This window comes from Erpetoichthys calabaricus, chromosome 8 (assembly GCF_900747795.2).
Source record: "Erpetoichthys calabaricus chromosome 8, fErpCal1.3, whole genome shotgun sequence".
Taxonomy (NCBI): Eukaryota; Metazoa; Chordata; class Cladistia; order Polypteriformes; family Polypteridae; genus Erpetoichthys; species Erpetoichthys calabaricus.
Window position 1 is genome coordinate 50,916,705 of NC_041401.2, and position 24,479 is coordinate 50,941,183.

The following is a 24,479-nucleotide window of genomic DNA, read 5'->3' on the forward strand; positions in this document are numbered from 1 at the left end:
TTTCATTTTGCAGCAGACATATTAACTCAGTTCGCAGTTTGTATCCACATTTTACTACCTTTGTTACTCTTGTTAGTTTGTGAATGTGAATAATAACTCCCCAGATCTGCTGATGCATCATTTTTGGTGTAAGGACTATAGAATAACCTTTGCTAAATAATTGTTGTAGAATGCTATTAATAAATTGCCTTGGGTCACTCACTATCTCCGAATCTTGGAAGTAGTCCAAATTATGCCAGTCCTTGTGTATTTCACTTCTGTAGAATATGTTCAGTAGATAATACATATTTGAAGACTTCATTATGCACTAGTATAGAAGCAGGCTGGCTCAGTTCTGCATATTGTATACCATATTGTATATTTGCTAACAGGAAGCAAATTGATAGATCTTTTTACATTTACTGTTGTTGTAGTCATAATTTTTAACTCCACTTATTCTGATGAGAACTTCCTGGCCAGTATGCTGAGCTGAGTTCAACAACCTACCCTATCTGCCGTGATCTTTTCCAATATTTTTTGCAGAATTGTCATATACTTCCAGACCATTTGAGATATATAATTTCAGCTTGTCCTGAGTCTATTCCTGAGTCATCTCCCATTGGGCCATACCATGTACTGTACATGTCTCATGGAGGTGCTAAGGGTGCATTCTAACTTCATGATTAACACACCTCAAATGATTCCCCTTCGTCTGAAGGGTCCAACTCTGTCATGGAGAGACCAGCAGCTTGGTACAAAAACATCAGTTTTACTAGTGATATTATTCATTTGGTCATTCTCCCAAAACATAGATGAGAATGGAAATGTAGAATGACAGATGAATCACAATTGAATAATTTAGTGATTTGTTCTGCCCCATTACAGTTCTTAAGTTCTGGATTGAAATTCTAGGATTGCTAGGATTGAGTTTCCCCAGTGCTCCTACATCATGTTAAGTTGATTATGAAGCTAAAACTTGCTTGTGATTTACTGACAAGCTGTCCGAAGTTGGTCCTTATCCTGTCTCTGGTACCTTAAAAGCTGGTTTGAAAAATTAATGAATGAACACATCAAAATGTAACAAAATAGCATACATTCTGTTAACATATATTCTGCTGAACGTAAACAGCCAAACATTAGCAGAAGATAATAATTTCAAACAGTTGACCATTGTAACCACTGATTGCCATTTTATCAGGCCAAAAAACATTTTTTGTTGAATGTTGGAAATTACTTTATGTATATTACCTAAGTGACTATTTAGTTATATTCAAAAGTGACATTGTTCCTCTGTCTATGACATGTTATGCAGTCAAAATCAACAGATTCATTTCTATGCATATAAATATATGTTTGTTTGTCAGTTTGTTTGTCATTCGTGAAAACGTAACTGAACTGATTTTAACAAAATTGTGCAAATGCGTTGTCTTTGGTCCAACTTAAAATATAACTATTATGGCATACAGGGAAGAACGGTTTAATGAAGTGGGTAACCTCAAAATCTGTGCCAACATATGGACTGCAGTTCCCATTAGGCAGCACAATTGCGGTAGGGCTGATTGGAGGACACTGTTACAGTGTGCGTAAAGGTTTGTACCAGCCAAAACAGAATCTCATCTAAGATCACAGGGAAAGTGTTTTTTTCTCCATTAATTTAGATAACAATTTCATTGTGTCACTGGATTACAGCATTTGTCTAAAAGTTCATTTATTTGTCTTATTGTAGGTTGTGTTGAATATCCAAGACAGTTTTTTCCCCATTCATTTTTATCTGAACCCTTTTTTGAGGAATATGTAGGTCCAAAAAGGGTATATACTGTATGTGTCGTCAAACTTTTAAAGAGCAATGTTTCTTTCTTTCAAACTCTCCAAAAAACTTTTAAAATTTGAAAACACCCTTTTAAGTGAGCTTCAAGGTTGCAAAATTGCATGTGATCTGAAACTAGGCCGTTTTCCTCACCACTACCTATTAATTATGTGATGTTATTAATCATATAACTTATAATATGTACATAACCAACAAAGCAAGATTTATGCCATCAGTGCCCGCCTGCTCTGTGTTGGTCTAACATATGGATGAGAAATTCAGTACAGTGTGTACACGTGACAATATTTCTAAAATGAACTGATGACACTACATTTTTTATCAAAGAAAAACCATACTTATTTCAAAAATCCAACACTATTGTACATGTACTGTATATATCATTTTTAAGTGTGCTAGAGGTAAGAAATGGTGAACGAAACATGATTTCTTTAGCATACAGTATGTTGAGTCACTGTTCAGAATAATGTAGAAAGAGAACAATGAATGTTAGTAACTTTTACTGTTTCTTGATGTTAGACATTTATTGAAGTTCATGTTATGATGAGGTATTTATAATTTTAGGCCAATGCACTGTTTTGATTTTTGCAATTTTAAATCAACATTGACTGAAAAACATTTAATCACCTTTAGAACTTTATTGAAAACTGTCACTGGTTTTGTCTTCTGTAGTAATATGTGAACCCCAATCATCACCAGTCCCACTCTACTTTAGATGCTTTCCATGGATTTAGTTATTTAGCAAATGCAGATTAAGGAGTCATGTGACTAAAGTTTTTAAAATAACAAAAGGAATTAGTACAGTGGATCCAAGTTGTTACTTTAAAATAAACTACGAAACAAGAATATAGGGACATGGTTGGAAACTTGTTACTTGCAGATTTTGTGGATGTTGAACAAATGTTAGTTTTCCTTTATACAAAAGACCATATATACATGGATTAATTTACAAGTAGTGTAACAAAGAGAACAACTTTGGGAACCTTCAAATCATGACTTAATGTTGGATGGAAAAGCTTATTGGGCCAAATGGCCTGTTCCTGTGATATTTTTACAGTGTTCTAATATTCAACAAGCCATCCAGAATATGAATATGGGATTAAATATATATTCATGAAGCCACAGTAAACCAGGAATACATAGAAGCAGCGTTCATGGTTCCAACTTGCAAAGAGGTCACTACACTCCAATCATACATCAAAAACAAATTCTTGACTCATGAGAGCTGAGAGATTAATGTTTAGAAAAGAAGTAATGTTTATGATGGATGGGACATTTGCATTTCAGCCAGCAATTACAAAAACGTCAGCATTTAAAAAACATAAATATTTGCTTTCTTACTTTAACCCATTTTACAAATATACTATACCTGGGCAATGCCAGGTACTTTGGCTAGTCTATCTATAAATGCTATATTATGGATATTTATGTGTATATATACTGTATACATACAGAGAGAGAGAGAAAGAATTTCAGAAATGAACCTAATGTAAATATGTGATTGCGTGTTTACCATTTAAATCTTATCATTGTTTTATGAAAAAATAAACAACCTAGATAGATTTATAAATCAAAACCTTGTCCTTAATTCTGATCCACAGTGCTGTACTGAAGATGCAGTTCAATACAAACTAAGTGACAATGGGTGACAAAATGTATCCTGGGCCATGGCGGATATTAGAAGAAGGTTCTTTAAAATATGACTGAAAAAACGGTTATGAACATCATCCATAAAAATAAAACTGTATATATTTATTTTATACCCACAGAAAGACATTTTGCTTCTTTTCACATTTCATAAAGGAGCTTGTCACATATCAGCTGACCTGTGACTTTTGGTGATATTTACAGTACTATTACCTATAAAAGAAAAATGACCCTGTGCAAAGGTTGAAATACTATTGAATGTTATCATTGCCACTAAATGTTCCTTGTTCACTTTACTTCATGGTCCCAGCAGTTGCCATCTGGTAAACTATACATCTGATGAGAGACTTTTCTTTCTTTGTTTTGTGATTTTGTATATTTGTCTCATTTGCAAATATCTTTTGGTCATCTCACCTGTACAGTAGAACCACAAAAATATTTCATTTGTTCATGGAATTACCAGGGCTTACATTTTCTTATAAATTTCTCCAAATACAGTTCATGAGAAATGAGACATTTAAAGATTCTTTGTTGCTGTCTAAGGGAAATGTTGGGCCTTTTACCCATTCTGACACATTTTCTTCCTATCTAATCTTATAGCTTTTCAAATATTATGCGATATAACAGTTAAACACACAATGGCATGCAACATATACAGAAAATACACAAGTGTACGAGGTGTGACAATTTACTTCCTGGAATCAGTCTTTTCCTTCTTATAGAATCCAGTAAGCTTTTCGGCACTTCTGAGTAGCATTATCGTTTGACAGTTTGTTTCTGTTGAACAAATTCTTGATGGGCTACCCCCTTGTAATCAAAAAACCTCTGCTTTTTACCCACACAGGCAACACTACGTGGCCGTTCCAGGAATTAAATTGTCATACCTCATACATCATTTTAATACATTTTAAAGTTCTTAACAATAATTCTGGATGCAATGGTTCCTAATGTATGTCAACAAACCAGAGAAGAACACTAAGGTCTGATCAACCACAGTCAGTAAGACAGCAAATTTCCATGTCCTTACAATCAAAGGAAAGACAGAACAAAGTGATTTGAGCATGTGAAAGGCACTATATAAATACAATTAATTATTGTTATTAACAGCAAGTGAGATGTTCAGTTAATCTCACTTTTGTGTTCTGATTTCTGCTGTCAACTGGTAACATGTCCAAAATATTGCATTGTATTCTCTGAATTTACATAACAAGTAACATGAAAATGGAATTGATTCTTATATACTCTGTTGTACTTCAAGTCACTTAATGACTAACTAGTTCACTGTTGCATTTTGTGTGTGTTGCTGTTTTCATACTGTTACAAAAACGAGACATAAACTGATAAAGGTTTGGGGCAGCCACCCGTATAATATGGTATCCTGGCTGCAAAGTCATTTTTTTATCAAATAACAGCACTGATGTGCATACAATTGAGTCCAGAACAAGACTGACAAATAGGGGAAAGGGGAAGGCTTTTAAAGGGGAAGACAGGAAGTGAGGTCATAAGGATCGGGGCCATGTTTCTTTAGCCATTGGTTCCTGCCTGGACATGACATCACAGGGGCCGGAGCCAGTAAGGTCTCCTTCCATTGGCTCAGTCCTGGAAGTGACGTCAAGAGAGGCAGATGGAATCTCCCGGGAATGGTCTACAGGGAAGAGAGAAAAAGAGTCAGTGCACTCTGCCACCTCCCGGCCTGTCTCAGAACTGCCATCACTCAAGCCCTTTACCTGCCTCCCATGCGCACGTGTGTGACAATACCTATTTGTGCTACAGATAATGAAAATGAATAAGACACATTCACCTACGTGTGTCACCTAACTCCATCCATTATGTAACCCGCAATATCCTAACTACAGAGTCATGGGGGTCTGCTGGAGCCAATACCTAACTCTTCTACTGTATATTGCATTTAGCATTTTGGCAATAAGGAGAGGAATCAAACTGTTCTGCACCTCAGAGGTATCTCCTCAACCCATTTTTTCACTTTTCTTTGGATTTTATGAACTAAATGTCCTGCTACTGAGATGTTTCCACTGCTAAAATAAGAAACATTGTTGCACATCTCAGGTTCTCTTACACTTCTGACCAAACTGGTAAACTTGAATTTGGTAATGAACTTTTAGCTAGACACTAAACACTTTGATGTCTTACTGAAATTTAGCCAAAACATAATCTCATATACATGGACTGTGTTTCAGATCAACTTAGTGTCACACACGTGCGCATGGGGAACAGCAGAAGGGCCTAATCACTTGTAGTTCTACGCCAGGCCAGGGTGGCGGCGGAGTGTACTGACTATCTCTCTCACTCTCTTGAAGACCTTTCCCGGGAAATCCCGCCTCTTGCCGGCCCCAAGGATAACGTAACTTCCGACCACGAGGACGCCACTCCCAGTTCCTGCTACACTGACGTCATTTCCTTTCCAGGCCTATAAAACTGCCATCTTGCCTCACTACAGGCGGTTCTGTTTTGGACTCTGAACGATTCACATCGTGTACTTAAAAAGAGCAATTGCAGCCAAGCATAATATACGGGTGGCTGCCCCAAACCTTTGTGATGTCTCCGACTCATTCTTATTCTCCTCACAGGTGGCGCAGTGGTAGTGCTGCTGCTTTGCAGTAAGGAGACTGTGGAAGATTGAGGGTTCGCTTCCCGGTTCCTCCCTGTGTGGATAGCGCTTTGAGTACTGAGAAAAGCGCTATGTAATGAATTATTATTATTACATTAGTTATATTAAACTTGTCTCCTCAAGGGACTCCTGTTCCTTTAGTCAAAGGAGGAGATCATTCATAGTGGCTGCACTGCAACAACATCTTGAGCGCTGGTCTTGTTCCAAGGAATGATGGCCTGTACCAGGCCATTATTGCCAGGATACATAGAGAAAAACCATAAATAGAGTGTAACAGTGAATCCAGACTCCATACCTGAGTCACCCTGATGTTCCAAAGTTAATACTGATTGCTGACAATGAATGTCCAAGCTAACAAAAAAATGTGTATTGTATTTAGAAACTTTCCACTATGAACCAGTGTTCCAAGGCATTTTACAGGCACACATATTAATTATTAATTAGACTGATTTCAGGTACTAAAATATACAATTGAAGCCCATGCAGGTCAAGTAATTTGATTAGGTTCACACAGTGGGCTGACATGAGGTTTAAAGCCGAGTGTCTTCGTCACTAACTACACTGATTGTCATGTGAAAGAATATAAAATGTAAACTGCATAAATGTTTACAACATATGCTGTCACTGGTAATTTATTATTGTAAAATGACTATTATTTTTGACGAATGTTATGCATTTATTGTGTCATTTCTTACAGATTAAATTGTAGTCTAAGCATTTTCAATATATGCACATGTTAATGACTGTCTACCTTACCATCTTGGGTAAGAAATGGATGGAGGATTAAAGTGAAACTAATAATAAAGGTTTACATTTTTTGTGGCAAGGTTAAACTTGTCTGTGAGCATCTTTGTTGACAAGGGTTAGTTGGATATAATGTACTGATGGAGTGTTTAGCATATATTTTATATAAAATTAAGCAAATAACCAACACCAATAAAAAGGCATCTAAATGTATAATTTAAATTTGTTTAAGCTGATTAGCTGTGAATTAAACATACTTTTCATCTCTGAATCCTTCTAAATGAATTAGCATGTGTTTATCCGCCTTTGGAAGAAAAGTCTTTTGCTTGCTTCCAGTGTGTTTCCACTATCTATAGTAATAGAAAACTGCACATTTGAATGTCAGAACCAGAATCTGACTAACACAGAATGGTAGCTGATATATGTAGTAACTGACAGCACAAATCAGGCTTCACTTATTACCTGATAAGTGGAATGTGTGGCTCCATAGAGAAACATGAGAGCTGAGAATCGTTTTTCTGTGATAACAGATCACAGTGCCTGATGCCATAGCAGCTCTCTGAACATCCAGCATAATGACTTTGTATCTTTCTCACTTGCAGTGTTCTTCTTGTCACAGGAAAAGCTGAACAACAATTGACTTTGGTTTGCAAGCCAGTATCTACTTAACATTACCTCTTAACAGCTACAGTTACTTGGCCCCCAGTAAACACACAGGCAGGCATTGACCTATGGTGTCATTGCTCTCTGCGTGCTCACTGAAACCTCTAATTATTGTTGAGATAAATGGGAAGTCTATTTAAAAAGGTGTGCAATTAAATACTGTTCATTGATCCACCTAGACGGAAACAAAATGTTTCTCTGGATACTCTGCTCTTGCAAATGATTTGTAGCATGTGGCCATAATATTCATTGCACACATAATTTTGAATAGCAACTTTTGTTTTTTGTATAGTTTATTTTTGGTACTTAGTTTCTTTATTTTTCTTTTTTAACAGAAAAACGTGACTACAGGCAGAGAGTTGAGTCTATGAAGAAGTTGATACGGCAGCTCCCAAAACCCAATCATGACACAATGAGGGCTCTTTTTCAACATCTTCAAAAGTAAGTTTAGTTATAATTATTGTGTTCTAGGTTCACATTAAGTGGCTAAGCGATCTGGCCATATCTTTTTTGACCAGCAGTAAGAAACCACTCTGACACAGCAAGAATTGTTGGGGTACCACTCTGGTAACCCCATTTAATTGCCTGAAACAAAAACAAAACGGTGCACAATGGCACAAAGAAAAAGATGCTGATCTGAAAATCCACAATAGAGTCCTTTGCCCATAAAGTTATTAATTGGATCTGACATGAGAGTTCATCTTGCACTGACTCCAGATTGTAAATGAGACGCCATTTTTCTCCTCTAAAGGTGTTTTCCGACCGGATAGTAGTGGGACTTGTTCTGAGCATCACGATCGAGGCTGGGGGCCCTCACTGGGCGTCTTCTCTAAGCTGTGGGAAAAGAAGACTAAACTATTAGCAACAGCGCCTCCTCTTTTTCTGTAGTGGTATCCCTTATCTCGGTCTAGCATGAAATGTGATCACCCATCACACATGACACTTTTTAAACAGAGAAATGTAAATAGAAAAGTAATTCTTACATGCCTTTTATTATAATTGGCTAAACCATTGTCTGTTTTGCTTTTGTGTCTTTTGAATTTTATTTGCTTTACTGTCTTTTGAAGGATTAAGAGTTGAACTATAAAACAGTGGTATGCAGTGAAATCAGAAAGTATTCAGCCCCCTTCACATTCTGAACATTTTATTGTGCTGTATATTTAATTTTAAATCGATACATTTGCCATTTTTACTAGTCAATCTTTACTATCTATACAGCAGCTGAAGATATGCTCCAACGTCTGCCCTCCTCCTCCTCATACAAAGACTGGGAGGGCTAGGTAGGATATTATAGGCAGCTCAGATCCACCTTGCTAGCAGACACCTCCTCTATTCCTGTCCAGATCTTGTTTCTTCACCAGCTGATTCTTGTGTTGGACCTACTCATACCACACTTACTAGATCTCCAAACGCATCTGCACTGCTGGTTCTGAAACATATTTTTAGCTAAGTAATATAACAGCAGACTTTACTGTTTCCTAGTGTTATTTGTTGAACACTGTATATTTACTTTCCATCATATTATCTCCCTGAATATTATGAGCATTCATACAGTATACTGTATGTACTGTAATTGCAAGTAGATTTGCTGTGATTGTAATTCAGATGTATATTAGAATGGACATGACACACAGGTGTGTTAAAAGCAGTGAAAATATTTATTTGATTATTTCTTTACTTAACACACAGGGTGTTCCTGTAGGTAGCATTGCTCCCCATGGATCCATCTTTCTGTGTTTGACTCCTATGCCTTTTCTTTGTGTGTTTGGTGTTTGCATATTCTCCCCATGTCTGCTTGTATCTTTCACTAGATATTCCAGTTCTTTTTCCACATCTTCAAATTCAGGCTGGGTACTTTATTTGGCCTCCTATGTGAGTAAGGGTCCTGCAATTGACTGGTGCTACATCCAAGGCTTCTTGGACAGATTCAAACTCACTCTCAATCCAGAAACTTGATGAAGTGGCTTTGAGAATTTTAGGCTGTCACAAAGTAATAAGTGTGAGGTATCAGCAAACTTTGTTACTAAATTCATATACAGATGTGCTGTATAGTTTTAAACAAAGTAAATTACTAAATGTTAGGTTCCTCAATGTTTTTTGCTGTATACTGTGTGCATTAAAACTGTATAAAATATAATCATACCTTTAATTCTGAAATGGTAACATTTCGACTAAATGCATGCATGTATTCACATATGTTAATTATGGTAATTAGATGTGCTATTTTGTGTCTTGCTATTAAAATGACTGTATTATTTCCATTTACTACAACTATACTATTAATATCTCTCATTATGTTTGTGAGGTTTTCTTCCTTCTGGTACTTAGCAAAGTACAGTATATGAAAATTGTCTACATAGAGTCATACCAGTACCATGACAGCCCTTTCTCTTCTTTACACATTTCCTCTTTTTTATTGCAAGTTTTTTTTTCTCCACTTTAAATGGAGTGCAATGTACATCATGAGCTGTATAAGTAGCATGGTGACAAAGTTTGAAAATCATATGTTAATTAGACACTGCTTTGAATCTTTTACATTTCAAGTAACAGCAGCTTTATCTTTTTCTTAACAGTTTTTGTTCTTTTACATTTTACATTATAATTAATCCTGTTGTAGCCATTCAACTGACAATATCTATCCAACTCTGTGATGGACTGGAACTCTGTCCAGATGTTGCTCCCTGGTGACCCTGCTCAAGATAAAGCAGGTTTAAAACGTTGATAGATAGCTAGATAGATGTCTATCCATGGATTAATATTCTGACATGAAAAACTAGATAATAAATAACATACTGTCTATTCAACTGAACTGGGATTCTGAGTTTGATTTGGAATGCAAATCAAAATCCAAGATAAATTTATAGGAGAAGAATCCAGTTGTGGATCTATCAGCTCAACCATAGTTGGCACTCATTGTGATGGTCCAGATTGGCTCCACAGTCCTAGGGATTTTGAGCCCAGAACCAATGATAGTCATAAACCGAGATGAGCCAGTGCAATAAGGACACTTGAACAAGAGAAATAGTGTAACATTGTGAAAAGTGCTTTTATTTTCACCCCATCTGTCTCAGGTTCAAAACACCAAAGTGCAATATGTACAAGTCCATTCAATAAATAAATAAATAATGATAAAATCCAATGCTCAAGTGCCTGCTAAAAGCCAATAAATAATTAAAATCCACTAGGGAAACCATGTCTCCTGCGGCAATCATTACTCCTTTCATAGCAGCTCACTCTCTATCTGTCTCCCCAGCTCACCCCAACGGGTCTTACCAGCTGGTGGAGACGCTGACAGCTGTGGTCACTCTGTCCTGACTTCTGTCAACCTGGACACACAGAGCCGGGCTGCTGTCAACCTTCCCAGAGCTGTTTGGATCCCTGAGAGGCTTTGATCCAGATCCCTGCTCCAACACAATCGTTGAGAAGGGACACCCCTTCGGAGCACCATGGCTTCACTCCCACAGGGCCCCAAACACACTACCTCCTCACATCTGCCTTCTATCACTCACCTGCTCATCCTTGCCTTCTCTGGTCCCTTCTTTTCCTGCATTGTTCCCTTTAAATTGCCTCTACATCTCCACATGTGAATGCTTTGCCAATGCCTCACCTACGGCCAGAAGTTGCTGTACTTCACTACGGCTCACCTAGTCCATAGCCCAAGTATAAATGCACCACATTATCTTAAAACTTGCACCGCCACGGACCTTTCCTTATCATACTTGTCTTTCTGTAAATTATTGTAGTCCTTGGACTGCTGAGATGTATAAATGACCTCATACTCTCCGTGTGGGTAGATCATTTTCTCACGGGTCTAGATATGTTTGTGTCAAAGTTGCACATTTTTGGGCCTGCACTTTGAGTGTTCCTTGAAAGTTAAAGATAAAAACCTTTTGACTTCTACAAGTCGAAGTCACACAACAGAAGAGGCTATTTTTTGGTTCTACTCTAATCCCACTGAAAGTGAAGGGTCTTCATAGATAACATAGATGGGACTTTTCCATTAACACTTAGGCCCTGGAGAAACTTTGCCCGATTTCAGTTTCAATTTTGTTATCATGTTATGTGAAGTTTCTCAAAACAAATAATGCAAATCCACTGCTCATTTGCTTCCTGCTCGGTATGTGGATCCTGTGCCAATGGGAAAGCATTCAACAAGGCTGTGGTGCCATAGTGCTCACTGATTGGTTACCATCTGCAGTGTTAAGTAGATGAATGACCTTGAAGCATTGTTGTTCTGTGCACTATTTTTTAAACGATAACTTTAATTGGATTGCTTCAGCTTTTTATAGTATTCTCTTTTCTTTGCACAGTGAAGTCACATTTGAATTTCAAACAATCTGTAATAACAATTTGTGCGGCACGGTGGCGCAGTGGTAGCACTGCTGCCTCACAGTTAGGAGACCTGGATTCGCTTCCCGGGTCCCCCCTGCGTGGAGTTTGCATGTTCTCCCCGTGTCTGCGTGGGTTTCCTCCGGGTGCTCTGGTTTCCTCCCACAGTCCAAAGACATGCAGGTTAGGTACATTGGCGATTCTAAATTGTCCCTAATGTGTGCTGTGTGTGTGTGTGTGTGTGCCCTGCGGTGGGCTGGCACCCTGCCTGGGGTTTGTGTCCTACCTTGTGCCCTGTGTTGGCTGGGATTGGATCCAGCAGACCCCTGTGACCCTGTAGTTAGGATATAGTGGGTTGGATAATAGGTGGATGTTATAACAATTTGCATAGACCAATATCAAAGTAGCTGGATGAATACAAAAAAAAGATATTTTCCACCATTTCTTCCATATTTTCCATGTCTGTAAATATGTGAATACTGTGTTAGTTAACATTTGAACAAATCTCTTGCATTCTTGTGTGAAAGAAGACATTGGCCTGGTTCTAGTTTTGGGAACTTTCTGGTGTGAAAAAATAAAAAATCACCAGTGTGCAGTCTAGCAAGAAATTGCCATGATTTATAAAACTTTACAGATTTGTTTACATGTTGCTTCTTGAAGTGCATTTGAACAGGTTTGATAATATTCCATCTATTCATTGATGTGAGATTTTGATCTTCATTATCTGACCATATCCCATTTACTTGTTTTTCTTGTCATGAGGAATTTGAACAATATTGACGCTGATCTTGTTTCTTGATTTTTTTAAGAATCGTAGATTTATAGTCTAAAATCACAGGACAACACTAATCTCAGAACCATAAAACAAAGCAAGCCTAGACCAAATTAAAAACTATACTAAGTTACCAAGTCTTCTCTTTATTTCCAAAGTTTGCATGCCTTTAAGACCTCAGTTCATGCACCATATACCTAGTGCAGTGGTTGCCCTTGGAGAATACAGTACAGCCAACACAGGTCATAGTCGGCAAAGGCATTTGCTTAAACGTCTCACAACAACCCATTGAAAAAAACTCTGCAAACCATTTGAGCCCGTTTCCTATTGACTTCAATTGTGGAATTCGACTCTGTGTGACCTAAAATCAGACAACATCTGATCGTGGTCCAGAGTTTAAGAATTCATGGCCTAGTGACATGCAGCATTATAGAAAATCAGTAGACAAGAATGGTGACCAACATAGCAACAAGATGTACAAAACAGTGGCCATCAAAAAATAAAGGTAAACATATAAACATAAAACAGAATGAAGTGTTACCTGCTTATGTTGATAAACAAAACAGCATTTGTCCAATCAGTCATATCAGTATCACCATTGTAATTCAACAACAATGCCCATTCAACATTTTCTGTCACCTCCAGGCAATGATTGACACCAAGGAGAAACACAGTCAGGTGGCCATGAAAGCGTATGCCTTCATTCTATTCATTAGTTCCATTCTGCATGGAATTTGTTATTGGTAAAATGGTCAGTAAAAATTGTTGGTACAAAGGTGCTACCTGTATTCAGTCCATTTATAACTTCAGGAGGGGCTATAGCACTTCTTTTATTAGAAGTACTAATATTGTCCATTTTGCTTAATAATTTTCCATTTTGTAATAAAGAAAGCAGACAACCATAACAAATTTAGCAGATGTCTATGCCTCTGAAGGATGTTAGCTATAGCTCAATTCAGATGTTACCTTCAAAGTTGTATGACAAGAACAAAGGTCAGGTAAAAATATTCAGGGTCAGCTATTTTCATGTAGGCATGTAGTCTTGTATTGCTCTGAATGTCTGATATCATGAACACTGTCGTGATCTTATTATCCCGAATATCATATGGCCGTTACCTAGGGGCTACAGATGTTTAAGGTCACGTTGTCTAAATAATGATAGTAATAAAAAAGTGAACTAGAAAATCTGCAGTGTATAATTTGCATACAGTCCTTCTGTAACTTTAGAACTGCATGTTGAAACCCATAAATAGTGTCAATGAATGATTAAATGTTTCAACCCCTTCGCCACTTGTATTTTCCTAGACAAAGTTTACACAGAAAGCACCATTGGCTTTAAAAGTAAATATGTTGCGGATTTGCTATGCTTTAGCAGTGCACACGAATTAACCAGAATATCAAAAAGTCACTAAACATTAATCATCTTACAAAATAATTTTTCAGAGTAGGCAAATTCTGCAAGCTGTAAGTTTATTGTGCCTCTAAAACTGTGCACACATGAACACATTATGGGCTATCCAGTTAGTGTATAACCTAGTTTCTCTATAGTCCTATTCTTTGTTGTCATTTTTCAGGTAAAACTTGCAAAAATTTTAAACAGTATTAGAAAGCAAATATTTCACAAAGCCTAATGACCCTAATGTATGGTATAGAAGAGTATCTATACGTAATGATAGGTGTCACTTTATCTATTTGTAAAGTTTATATTATAAAGCAACGTTTATTACTGAAAATAACACTATCATAAGTAGAGCACTGCAAAGGATTAATGTAAGTATACACTGGCCCAGTGTGCGTGAGTATGGATGTGTGTGTGTGTGTGTGTGTTGATGTGCTCTGTCATGGCATGGGTTGGTCCCCATGATCCTGAGTTGAGTAAGTGGGTTTGACAATAGACGGGTGCAGAAAGCATTTGGCTCAAATGTGTGCTTTATGTAAAAGTGGATTTGTTTTTTGAAAATATGTTCTGTTGAGGTATATGCCATCCATGATGCCTTACATGTACTTAGTATTTACAGTAAATAAAATAACTGACAGTTAACATGTTAATGTTAATGTCAATGTCAGTTTATTTATATAGCACATTTAAAACAACATAGTAATGCTGTGGCCAAAGTGCTTTACAATAATAGAATAAAAGAAAAACAAAACAAATTAACATTAAACATAAATAGAAATAAAATATATGAACATAAAATAAAATACATAATAAATAGAAGTAATGTTATATAATCACAAAGAGGAAACCATCAGTATTACTGAAGGTCATGGAATGCAAGTGAATAGAAATGAGTCTTTAATCTTGTTTTGAACAGTTCAATTGTAGACGACTCCTTTATGTGATGAGGTAAAGAGTTCCACAGGGGAGGCGCAGCAGCTGCAAAAGCCCTGTCCCCCTTAGTTTTACACTTGGTACGAGGGACAAGAGACAGCTGACCAGAAGATCTAAGCACTCTAGATGGCTGATGTAAAACACACAGTTCAGATAAATAGGCAGGAGCAAGCCCATGTAAAGATTTAAAAACTAGCAGCAAGATTTTAAAATCAATTCGAAAAATAAATCTGAGAAAAAAGTTACATCAGACTACCTACTTCTTAAAGGTTAAAGGTAAAAAAAAAAAACACGAGAATGGACTCAGTATAATTATTCATAGGCAAGATGAACAATATGTTACTTTAATATAGGTTTAATATAACTTTGTTATTATTGGTTAATAACCCAATGTTGTCTTTTTAATTAATCTAACACAAGATCTTTGTAATACAATACAATTCTCACAGTTTTTCTGTTAAATCAAAACTGGCATTGTGCCTTATTACACATTTTCTAACAAAATGGTGTGTGTCAAACCTTAATGTTTAATCTGCGTTGTGCTGAAGGTTTTGTACACACTTTTATTTGAACATCTGCAGATTATGGACTATAAGTAAATTCAACATATGATTATGTGAGTAAAGAATCACAGGTTTAATTAAGTTTTCTCAAAAAAAAAAAATTAGGAAGGAGAAGTGATTTTTATGAACATTGTCTTCTCAACATACAGCATTACTTAAAGAACACAAATATGAAAATGTATAATAAATATTTAAAGAAATTGCAATGGTTTACTTATTAAACATGAAAAATCTAAATTGAAGATGTTACTTTCTTTAAGCCAAAAATTTTAATATGATATTGTATTTTTTGTGGATAGTGTAACATTTTCCGCCATTGCTTGACAAAAATTTCAGTTTTCCATTTTTCATTCGATGAATAAAAATATTTTATAACATTCTGTCATGAATAGAAATATTTATTTAAAGATTTAACTATTGGCAGTAGCAGTATTTTTTTTTTCTAAAGTAGAATTGCTCTCCAGCACGTCAGCTGGCCACAGCATGCACACTGTAGTTAGAATGTATTGGACACTCTGAAATAGAATTCATCTGCATGTGGCAGCTTTTTATTAGATAATATTTTTTCAGGTTTTTGTTTCAGCGTAATAAATATAGCTGCTCTACAGTATGAGTGTCTGCACAAAAGTTCCTTAATAAAGTAAATTATATGTACCCCGACAATAGTGAGCTACATTTTGATTTTTATTTCTCATACCACATGTTCAGTCCAGAAAACACCCCCGAATAAACTTCCAGTATATTAAATCTTATGACTCCATGCAGCTGATGATCTCTCAATGAGGCTAAATGAAGCTCATGGAAAGTTTAGCTGCATGGGTTCAGCATTACAGACCTGCCTCATGACTTCTTTATCTTCAGTCACTCTTAACTGGCTTGGCAGCACCAAATTATTCCCTAAAGGATTGAGGATAGAAATTGATGAGGAAGATAGCAGTGTGTAGGTTTACTGTATAAAGATATAATGGACTTTAAGCATTTGTAATGATGTGCTATTATGATGAAAATTGATATTTGCTGTAAAAAGAAAGTAGGGTAATATTCTGCAAACATTGGTATTATTAAGATTCAGCATCTGTGTTTATTCAACTAAACTCACACTGAAACGTGTTTCATGTAACCAGTAGTTCACTTTCAAAATCAAAATAAATATTGTTTTAAAGCATAAATGTTATAGAAAAAGTAAGAGAAAATGAATTCCACACTGAGAAATAAAAAGGAAATTTACAAACCCTTTCCTTATTCCTAGATCATAAATATAAGGATAGAAAAAAGTGTTTTTTATAGAATTTTCCTTATTACGAGGGATGTTCAAAAAGTTTCCGCACTTTTATATTTTCGTTGGAAACAGTGAAGGTGGGAGGAATAGTAATTGGTCATGTCTGAGAGTGTCATGTGATTGGGAAAACTGCATCGCAAACGAAGGTGACTATGTAGAAAAGTGATGTAATTTGTTTTTGAACTTCTTAATAAATAGAGTTAAAAAAAAAATGCAGAAACTTTTTGAACATCCCTCATATATCGAGTTGTTTTCAATCAAACCCATTGTTTTATAAACATATCTACTTATTGAATGTAACTGTTTATTTTTTTGTAGATTTATTCCACAATTATTTTGAATATTGGCTTTGATTCACTATTGTAGTAAAAAAAGAAGAGAAAGTTATGTTATGGTCTTAATAGGTCAATACCCTCAGTATCCGTAATTTTGTCTTAATTATTACAGTGCATTGTGTCAAAACAGGCATCCCATTTTGTGATTCTTTGACAAAATGAGTACAAGAATACTTTTACAAATCACTTTTTGCGATTCTACTATTTGTTTTTTCCAGTCTAAGATAACATAAATAACATTTTCAAAAACCACTTAATCCAATTTAGGGCAACCAGGAGTGGAGCCGATTAACTTCTTGGTGAACTTTCATAACTGGGCAAAAACAAAAATTATAGTCAGGAGTGCGAGATCATGAACCTAAAGAGATAAAGAGGTGAGATGATCGAAGTGTTTAAATTATTAAGGGGATTAGTAAAGTGAAATCCCATAGAGACATGGTTGGAATAATCCTAAGGGCAGATTTTGCACCAGTGTTAGGAAGTTTTTCTTCTTGCAAAGAACCTTAGATACAAGAAATAAATTACCAAGTAGTGCGGTGAAGAGGAAAATTTTAGGGACCTATGGATCTCAACTTGATGTCATTTTGGAAAATCTAGGTGATTGGGCTCAATTAAAAATTATTTTAATGTTGTATAACTCTTTGACAAAGTTGTTCTTTATTGTGTATTTTTGCAAAGAGTCTTTCATTTAATTTTTTTAGGTAATATTCTGACTAGGCATTACTGTAATCCCTTGCTCCTAAGTGACCTGGGGTTGTAATCATTTGATGCAACACTACAACAGATATTTGTCTTTCCATATGAAGCATGATTTAAACAAAATAACCTCAACAAAGCATCACAAAAGAATGTAAATAATAAAGCCAAATACATTTCATACAAATCAGAGAAAGTTAAATATGATCCAAAACCTGAAAACTAACCCAAGAGATCATGCCATTTACATTCATATGCTCATGAAATATATATACTTTTTTTCTTTTTTACTGATCAACCCATCTACAATTCTTTTTCCCTGATCTACTGCATACTTTGCCTATGCAAACATTTGTTTTAATTTAATTTTTATTTATTTTTCTCTTCACATAACTGAGCAATAGTCTTTACCATGAACTTCTGGTTAGTGCATTATAGGTGGCTATGACAACATGTTCATATCTGGCTATTTTAAAATCACCCAGGTGTTTGCTTCTTTTTTAACTTTATTTTAAATGATATATTCTTAGAGAGACAGAGTGATGCAGAAGATAGTGTCATTGACTTATTCGCAGCTGAAGTGTATTCTCCCTGTGTTCATGCTTGTTTCCTTTGGAGAGTTTAATTTACTATTGGGTTGACTGCATATAAACAAACTGCTTTGGTGTGTGTGAGTATGCACTGTGACGGACTACCATCTCACTTGAATTGTTTGCTTACAGGAAAGGTTCCAGCATCCTTCTTGCCCTGTCCAAAGAACGCAGCCTCTAAAAATGGATGATATTTTTACTTTTGCGACTGTTGGGTGACATTTTTTTTTCTAATCATATTCTTTTCTAAAGCCACTTGTTTTCCTTTGGATGTTTAATAATTATTATTGTAAGGATCTACACAACACTGTTGTTGTGCTGTCAGTTAAAAAGACGTAAGCAATCGTTCACTCAAAGAAACGTAGACAGCCTTTTTCTCTGAAAAAGGTTAAGCAAATGTCTTGCCACTTTTAATTGTAACCATCCTCATTTTTCAAATGAGCACTGCAAAATCTCCTTTTTGTTGCACAGCTTTCTTTCATGTCTTGTTTCTTATCAATAGGCAAATAATTGCGGCTAGAATGTTGTTGTTTTTTAAAGTCAGTGCATAGTTACCCTAACCTGTAATAAATCCCCAGCTCTTTGCGCATTCTAATATCCCTTTTCTTAAAACAGATTATGTCTTTTGTATTATGACATGTTCAGAAATAAAAAACCTCCTACTATGAGGAAAATAAAGCATTCAGAACTCAGTGCCATACATTTGTAAAATATGGAAAGCAGCCTTTGGTATTTTGCCCAGTATTGACTGGAAAATCTCTCTAGTGAAACAGCAGATTACAAAAACGAAAACTTTAAATGAAAGTGACGCCATGGAGTGTGTTTTTCTCTCTTCCTCCAGTCTGTGATTGCAGTTTGTGAAGATTCTTTCAGTACTAATTGATTTGTTATATAAAATATTACTGCCATCGGGGACACAAAGTTCCTTTTCTGAGCACTGGGAACTTTTAAAACTGTATTTAATTTGTATCACTTGCAGTAAATTGGCAATACTTGTTCTTTTATACTTCCTGCAGTAAAGCGTGCGTGACAGGTAGGATTATTTTCATCCATACACAGTATATGCACTGCAAATCTGGCAGAAGTTAAGAAAAATCCTAGTAATGACGCACAAAATGTGATCAAAGCGATGCTGTAATATAGGTGTCAATTACTATACTCATGCCATATAAGAGAGATAATTAAAACCCCCAGTGCTTTATTAATGACCAGTGCCTCCATGACCCAATAAAAATTCAGAAGTGTGTCTAGGATAGTCTGGATAAGCACCACGTAGCCAGCCTACACCTAATTATGTATTTCAAATGGCCATGCATACATTTCCTAATTCAAATTCAGGGCAGCATATTCAGATTTATGTCACTGGACAAGCAGAGTCCAAGAAGCAGCTGTCCCTTTTTAGTAATATAACTCCCAAATGACATCTCTTGGAAGATAAAACCACTAAAGGAGTTATCTCACTCACTGTGTAGAAGACAAACATTGAGACTCCCTCCTGCTGTTGGATGCTGAAAGTGATTTTGCTCTTTTCGTGTCTGAGTTTCCTACTTCAGCTGGTTTTAAGATTTGATCCTTTACTGAATACACCTCATAATAAGGAAACATATAAATTGGTTTTAGAGCGTAGGCTTTTTTTGTAATTATAGTGTGGCCTGGTGGCTAAGGCGTTGGACTTTAAACCACAAGGTTGTTGGCGTAGTGCCTAATTCTGACTCATCTTGGTGATCCTTAGCAAGTCACTTAACCTGTCTGTGTTCCAGTGGTAAAAAAAATGTAAAAATAAAACAGTGGTTTTCTACTTATAAAAAACTTTGGAATGGAATTCACTATAGAAAGATGCAAGTCTGGTACCGGTCACACTTACACACATGCTCACTCATACTTGTCAGTACAATAGGCACTTATTTTACAGATAGAAGTATAACCTGTACAAAAAAAACAACAACATAGAAACACTTCACAAACAGTGACAAAGCTTGGAGTTTGCCCCAGATCATTGGTTCTGTGAGGTAGGAATGATGAGCATTATGCTGCCATGCTAAAAGAGAAAAATATGTTCTTCCCCTTAGCCAGTTATAACAGACTCATTGACCAGTTTAATGTTGCAAATCAACAAACTATTTTAAACTGCATACAGAAATCAGCATCCAGGCCGTTAAAAGAAGAGAATTTCACACAGGGTCATCAGCAAAGATATCATCTTTACCACTATATGGCTATAAAGAGTAGAATCAAGGTCAGGGGAAACTTTATTATCTCTCAATACAAAAAGAAAGTGTGTTAGAGTTAAATGATAAGGATAACAGATAATAAGATAGAGAAAAACATCATACAGGTTAAGTCATTGAAAAGGAAGACACACTAATACAACGTTTAGGTGGAATCCATTAAAGTTCCTGTTGAACATTAAACAGCCTAATCTTAAAGGGGCAGTTGGACTTTGATAAAGTGTTTGTTTTTTGTTTTTGTTCTTTATTTCGCCTTATACAATTTCTTGTATTAGGAATTTGTTAGTTTTCGCATACCCCTTGGGGTCAGAGTGCAGGGTCAGCCATTGTACAGCACCCCTGGAGCAATTGAAGGTTAAGGGCCTTGCTCAAGGGCCCAGCAGAGTAGGATTTCTTTTTGGCATTGATGGGGATTTGAACCGGCAACCTTCAGGATACCAGCGCAGATCCTTAGCCTCAGAGCCACCACTCCGCCCTTGGTTTATTCTGCATTGCAGTATTCTATTCCCTTTCAAACTGCTAAAAATCAAAAGATGAAATGAGCATTTTTTAACATGCTAGTAGCATGCTGGGGGATCATTGTTTAGAGATTTCACACACATCCTATGAGCAGATTTTTATGTATTTAATTCAATTTGGAAAGTGTTTGGGATAAAAGACAGCGTGGGAGACATGTCCCCCGCAATGCCACTTCTGTGTTTTCGCGAACAAAACACACAGAGGATCATTCATCAGCTAACATGTAGTTAATCTAATCTAATACATTGTATTTATCATGATATAATAAGCCTCTTTATACAACGGTGTCTACATGCCTTCTTGAGTACAGGTTAATGCTGCAGTTAATAATAACAACGATAGGGGTCCAGCATCGAGGAGTCAATTCCTGGTTATTGTCAATATGTAAGTTTACTAAAATCCCTGGGTTTTCCTCCCACATCCTCAAAGATGTTGTATGTGTTTTAGGCTGTTTGTCGATACCAAACTGACCCTCTGTGAGTGGGCCCAGTGATGGGCTGACTCCTAGTTTGGGGCTGTTTTCCAATGTTGTGAGCAGGGCAGTTGGGATACACTCTGGACACCCCGTGACCCTAAAGTGGATCAGGCAGTTTGGAGAGTGTTATGCTTTAATAATAAAAAAAATGGGCCACAATGTAACTGATACTTGACATTACTAGTTCTTGAATTATGATGAGGCGTTCTGATACAAGCATGCATTTGGTCTGTTGTTTCATCCATACATTACAGAACACACCTAATCAAGATTCAGGGATGTAGGGGCCAAAGTCTGTTCAGGTACCATTAAGTGGAAGACAGAAGTCAACTCTGGATTTGGCACCAATTCATCATTGGATACACTTACACAGGCTTAACAGACACATTGAGAGTTCCCAACTATCCTAAGACAAAGGGAAATTCATGCACTTTCATCACACAAAAGAGCTTAACTCAAGGTTCTCTATGTCCATCTCTGCCTTTTTATCCCTAGAATAAAGAGCATGCCCTTCACTGACACAGAGAGCAAAGGTGATTGCATGGGGACCTACTTTGGAAAATTTGCAAAGTCACTGATAGAAGTGATTGATCATATTTTTTTCAGATAAACTATGAACGATAAGGAAAGGTTAAAGGAATGCTTTACTGTTTAACCAAATGGAGATTAAGAGGTGACATGACTAAAGTGTTCAAAATTATGAAGGAAACTAATATGACGGATCCCAGCTGTTACTTTAAAATGAGTTCTTCAACAAGAACGCAAGGACATAGAAGAAAACTTGCATAAACTATAGAAAGTTCTTCTATACACAGACAGATATAGACACATGGAATAATACTGTATAACAAATAGAGTGGTAGACAATGGGAATTCAAAACTCGACCTTAATATTATTGTTTTTAAAATGTTAGGTGAATAGGATTGACAAGCTTGTTAGATGAATGGACTGTTCTTGTAGGAATTGTTCTAATGTTCTAAATAGTGCCCAAGGTCACCAGTGAAATTTATGAGAAGGTGCTCTTAAATTCAAAGCCAGGTATCACTTCTTTACATGTGCATCAAATTATGTAGATAAAATGGCAACCTTGACAATTTTTTAAAAGAATCTGGATAGGATATCGGGTGACTTCAGCAAATAGCTGACCAAATGAGCTTGATGGACTGATTGGACTCTCATTTACCAAGCTTCTTCTGCTGCTATGTTAATGAGTGGCACAATACATTTGCAGTTAAACATCTGTCCAGTTTCCTAACTTGCCTGTTCCAACTTAACATTCTGTCCAAGTAGTGTTGACTGACCCTGGGTGCAAAGAGTATAGTCATGTAGAGACCTATACATACTCACTCACCCCAAGCCAGGTTAGAGTTACCTATTAACCTAATACACACTTTTCTGGGACATGATAGGTCACTGAAGTATTCCGAGAAATTCTACCTAGGCACAAGAAGAAGGAATCTTCAAGGAGATGTGTACACTATTCTAGATTCAGAAAACATCAGAAGCCAAAAATATACACACAGTATGCCCTGTGCTATTGATGCACCAGCTGTGGACCTTAGTGGTAAAATAAATCTTTTCATGACACCCTACAGATGGCAAGATATGACTAAATGTCAATCGGCCATCTGACAAAAATAGATTAGTGCTTTCCTGAGAACCCTTTCCTGTCTACTGTAGGCATAAGGTAAATGCTCCCTCTTTACCCAGAGTAAGTTGGGAACTGTCAAAATTGCTCTTGCAAAGAAAAAACAGTTTGTAGGCTACTATGCAGTGATGGCATCAGGAAAACACAGATGAGAAAAATAATTGGTGGGCAATTATCCCCGTAATATGCGTTAGCTAAAATTACAGGAATGAAAGTCTGGGAGGCAATTAGTGAAGGGAAGACCTTGATATGTGTGTTTTTTACTGGTTTAGATCTCTTTTTAGAATTTTTTAATTGTTTCTTTACTCTGTGAATTGTCTATTGTTGTTGGAATTGTAGGCATTTGGTGATAGTTTATTAACCTGCCAAGGCAATTTTATAATTAGCACTGGTGGCTCTAAACTTGCCCAGTATGAATGTGTGTAGGAGTGTGCATGACCATGCCTGTCCTGGACTGGTGTCATTTCCAGCGTTGTTTTTTGCCTTGCATTCAATGCTGCTGGGATAGGCGTCTTGATATGGTCAGGGTCATGATAACCCTGGTATCCTACCAGCTATGGAGTCAGTGCCTGAGCTCATTATGAATGGGGCACTAGTCTGTCCATCCATTCACCTATCCAGTTGTTTTTAAGGCTGTCTATAACTGAGGGAGAGGATTCTCTTTCTGTCAGTACTGGACACAAGGCAAGTGGGAATGAACCAATGGGAAAGCGTGCTGATGCACACAAAATAGTCACTTATGTATGTATGTTTACACTTTCATCTTTATTTGAGCCAATTGAAGGGCTTTCACATATGCAGGGGAACAGCCTGGCAGTAGAATAGTAGCACAATGTGTCACATCAACATATTGAGAAGAGAAACTGAATAAATTAAGGTTATTAAAGGTTTAGAAATACTTTATTACTGATATTTCTGTACAAATGACTAAAAAACAGAGATTCAGTATGTACAGCTAATTAGCAGCTCTAGTCAGGGTATGCTAGACTAAAGTCTTCAGTCTGGTTTTAAAAGCTGTGACTGAAAGAGGAATCTTTTATGTTAGCAGGCAGATCATTCCACAGCTTCGGAGACCTGTATCTAAAAGCTTGACTTCCCACTGTTATTTTACTAATTCTTGGAATCTTAAGTAGGCCAGAATCTTGAGAACTCAATGTATGCAATGGTTTGTAAGTAAGTAAGTTCAAATAAATAAGCAGGTCCTTAGTATTTTCAGGCTTTTTAG

At 36.5% G+C, this 24,479-nt stretch overlaps 1 protein-coding gene across 1 annotated transcript in view; it reads left to right on the plus strand.

Moving 5' to 3' along the window:
* arhgap15 (Rho GTPase activating protein 15) overlaps positions 1–24,479 on the plus strand; it is a 709,745-nt gene that overhangs the window by 610,107 nt on the left and 75,159 nt on the right. Inside the window, exon 14 of the mRNA XM_028806513.2 lies at positions 7,823–7,928. Coding sequence (XP_028662346.1) covers positions 7,823–7,928 — 106 coding nt within the window. The remainder of the gene's footprint in view (positions 1–7,822; positions 7,929–24,479) is intronic.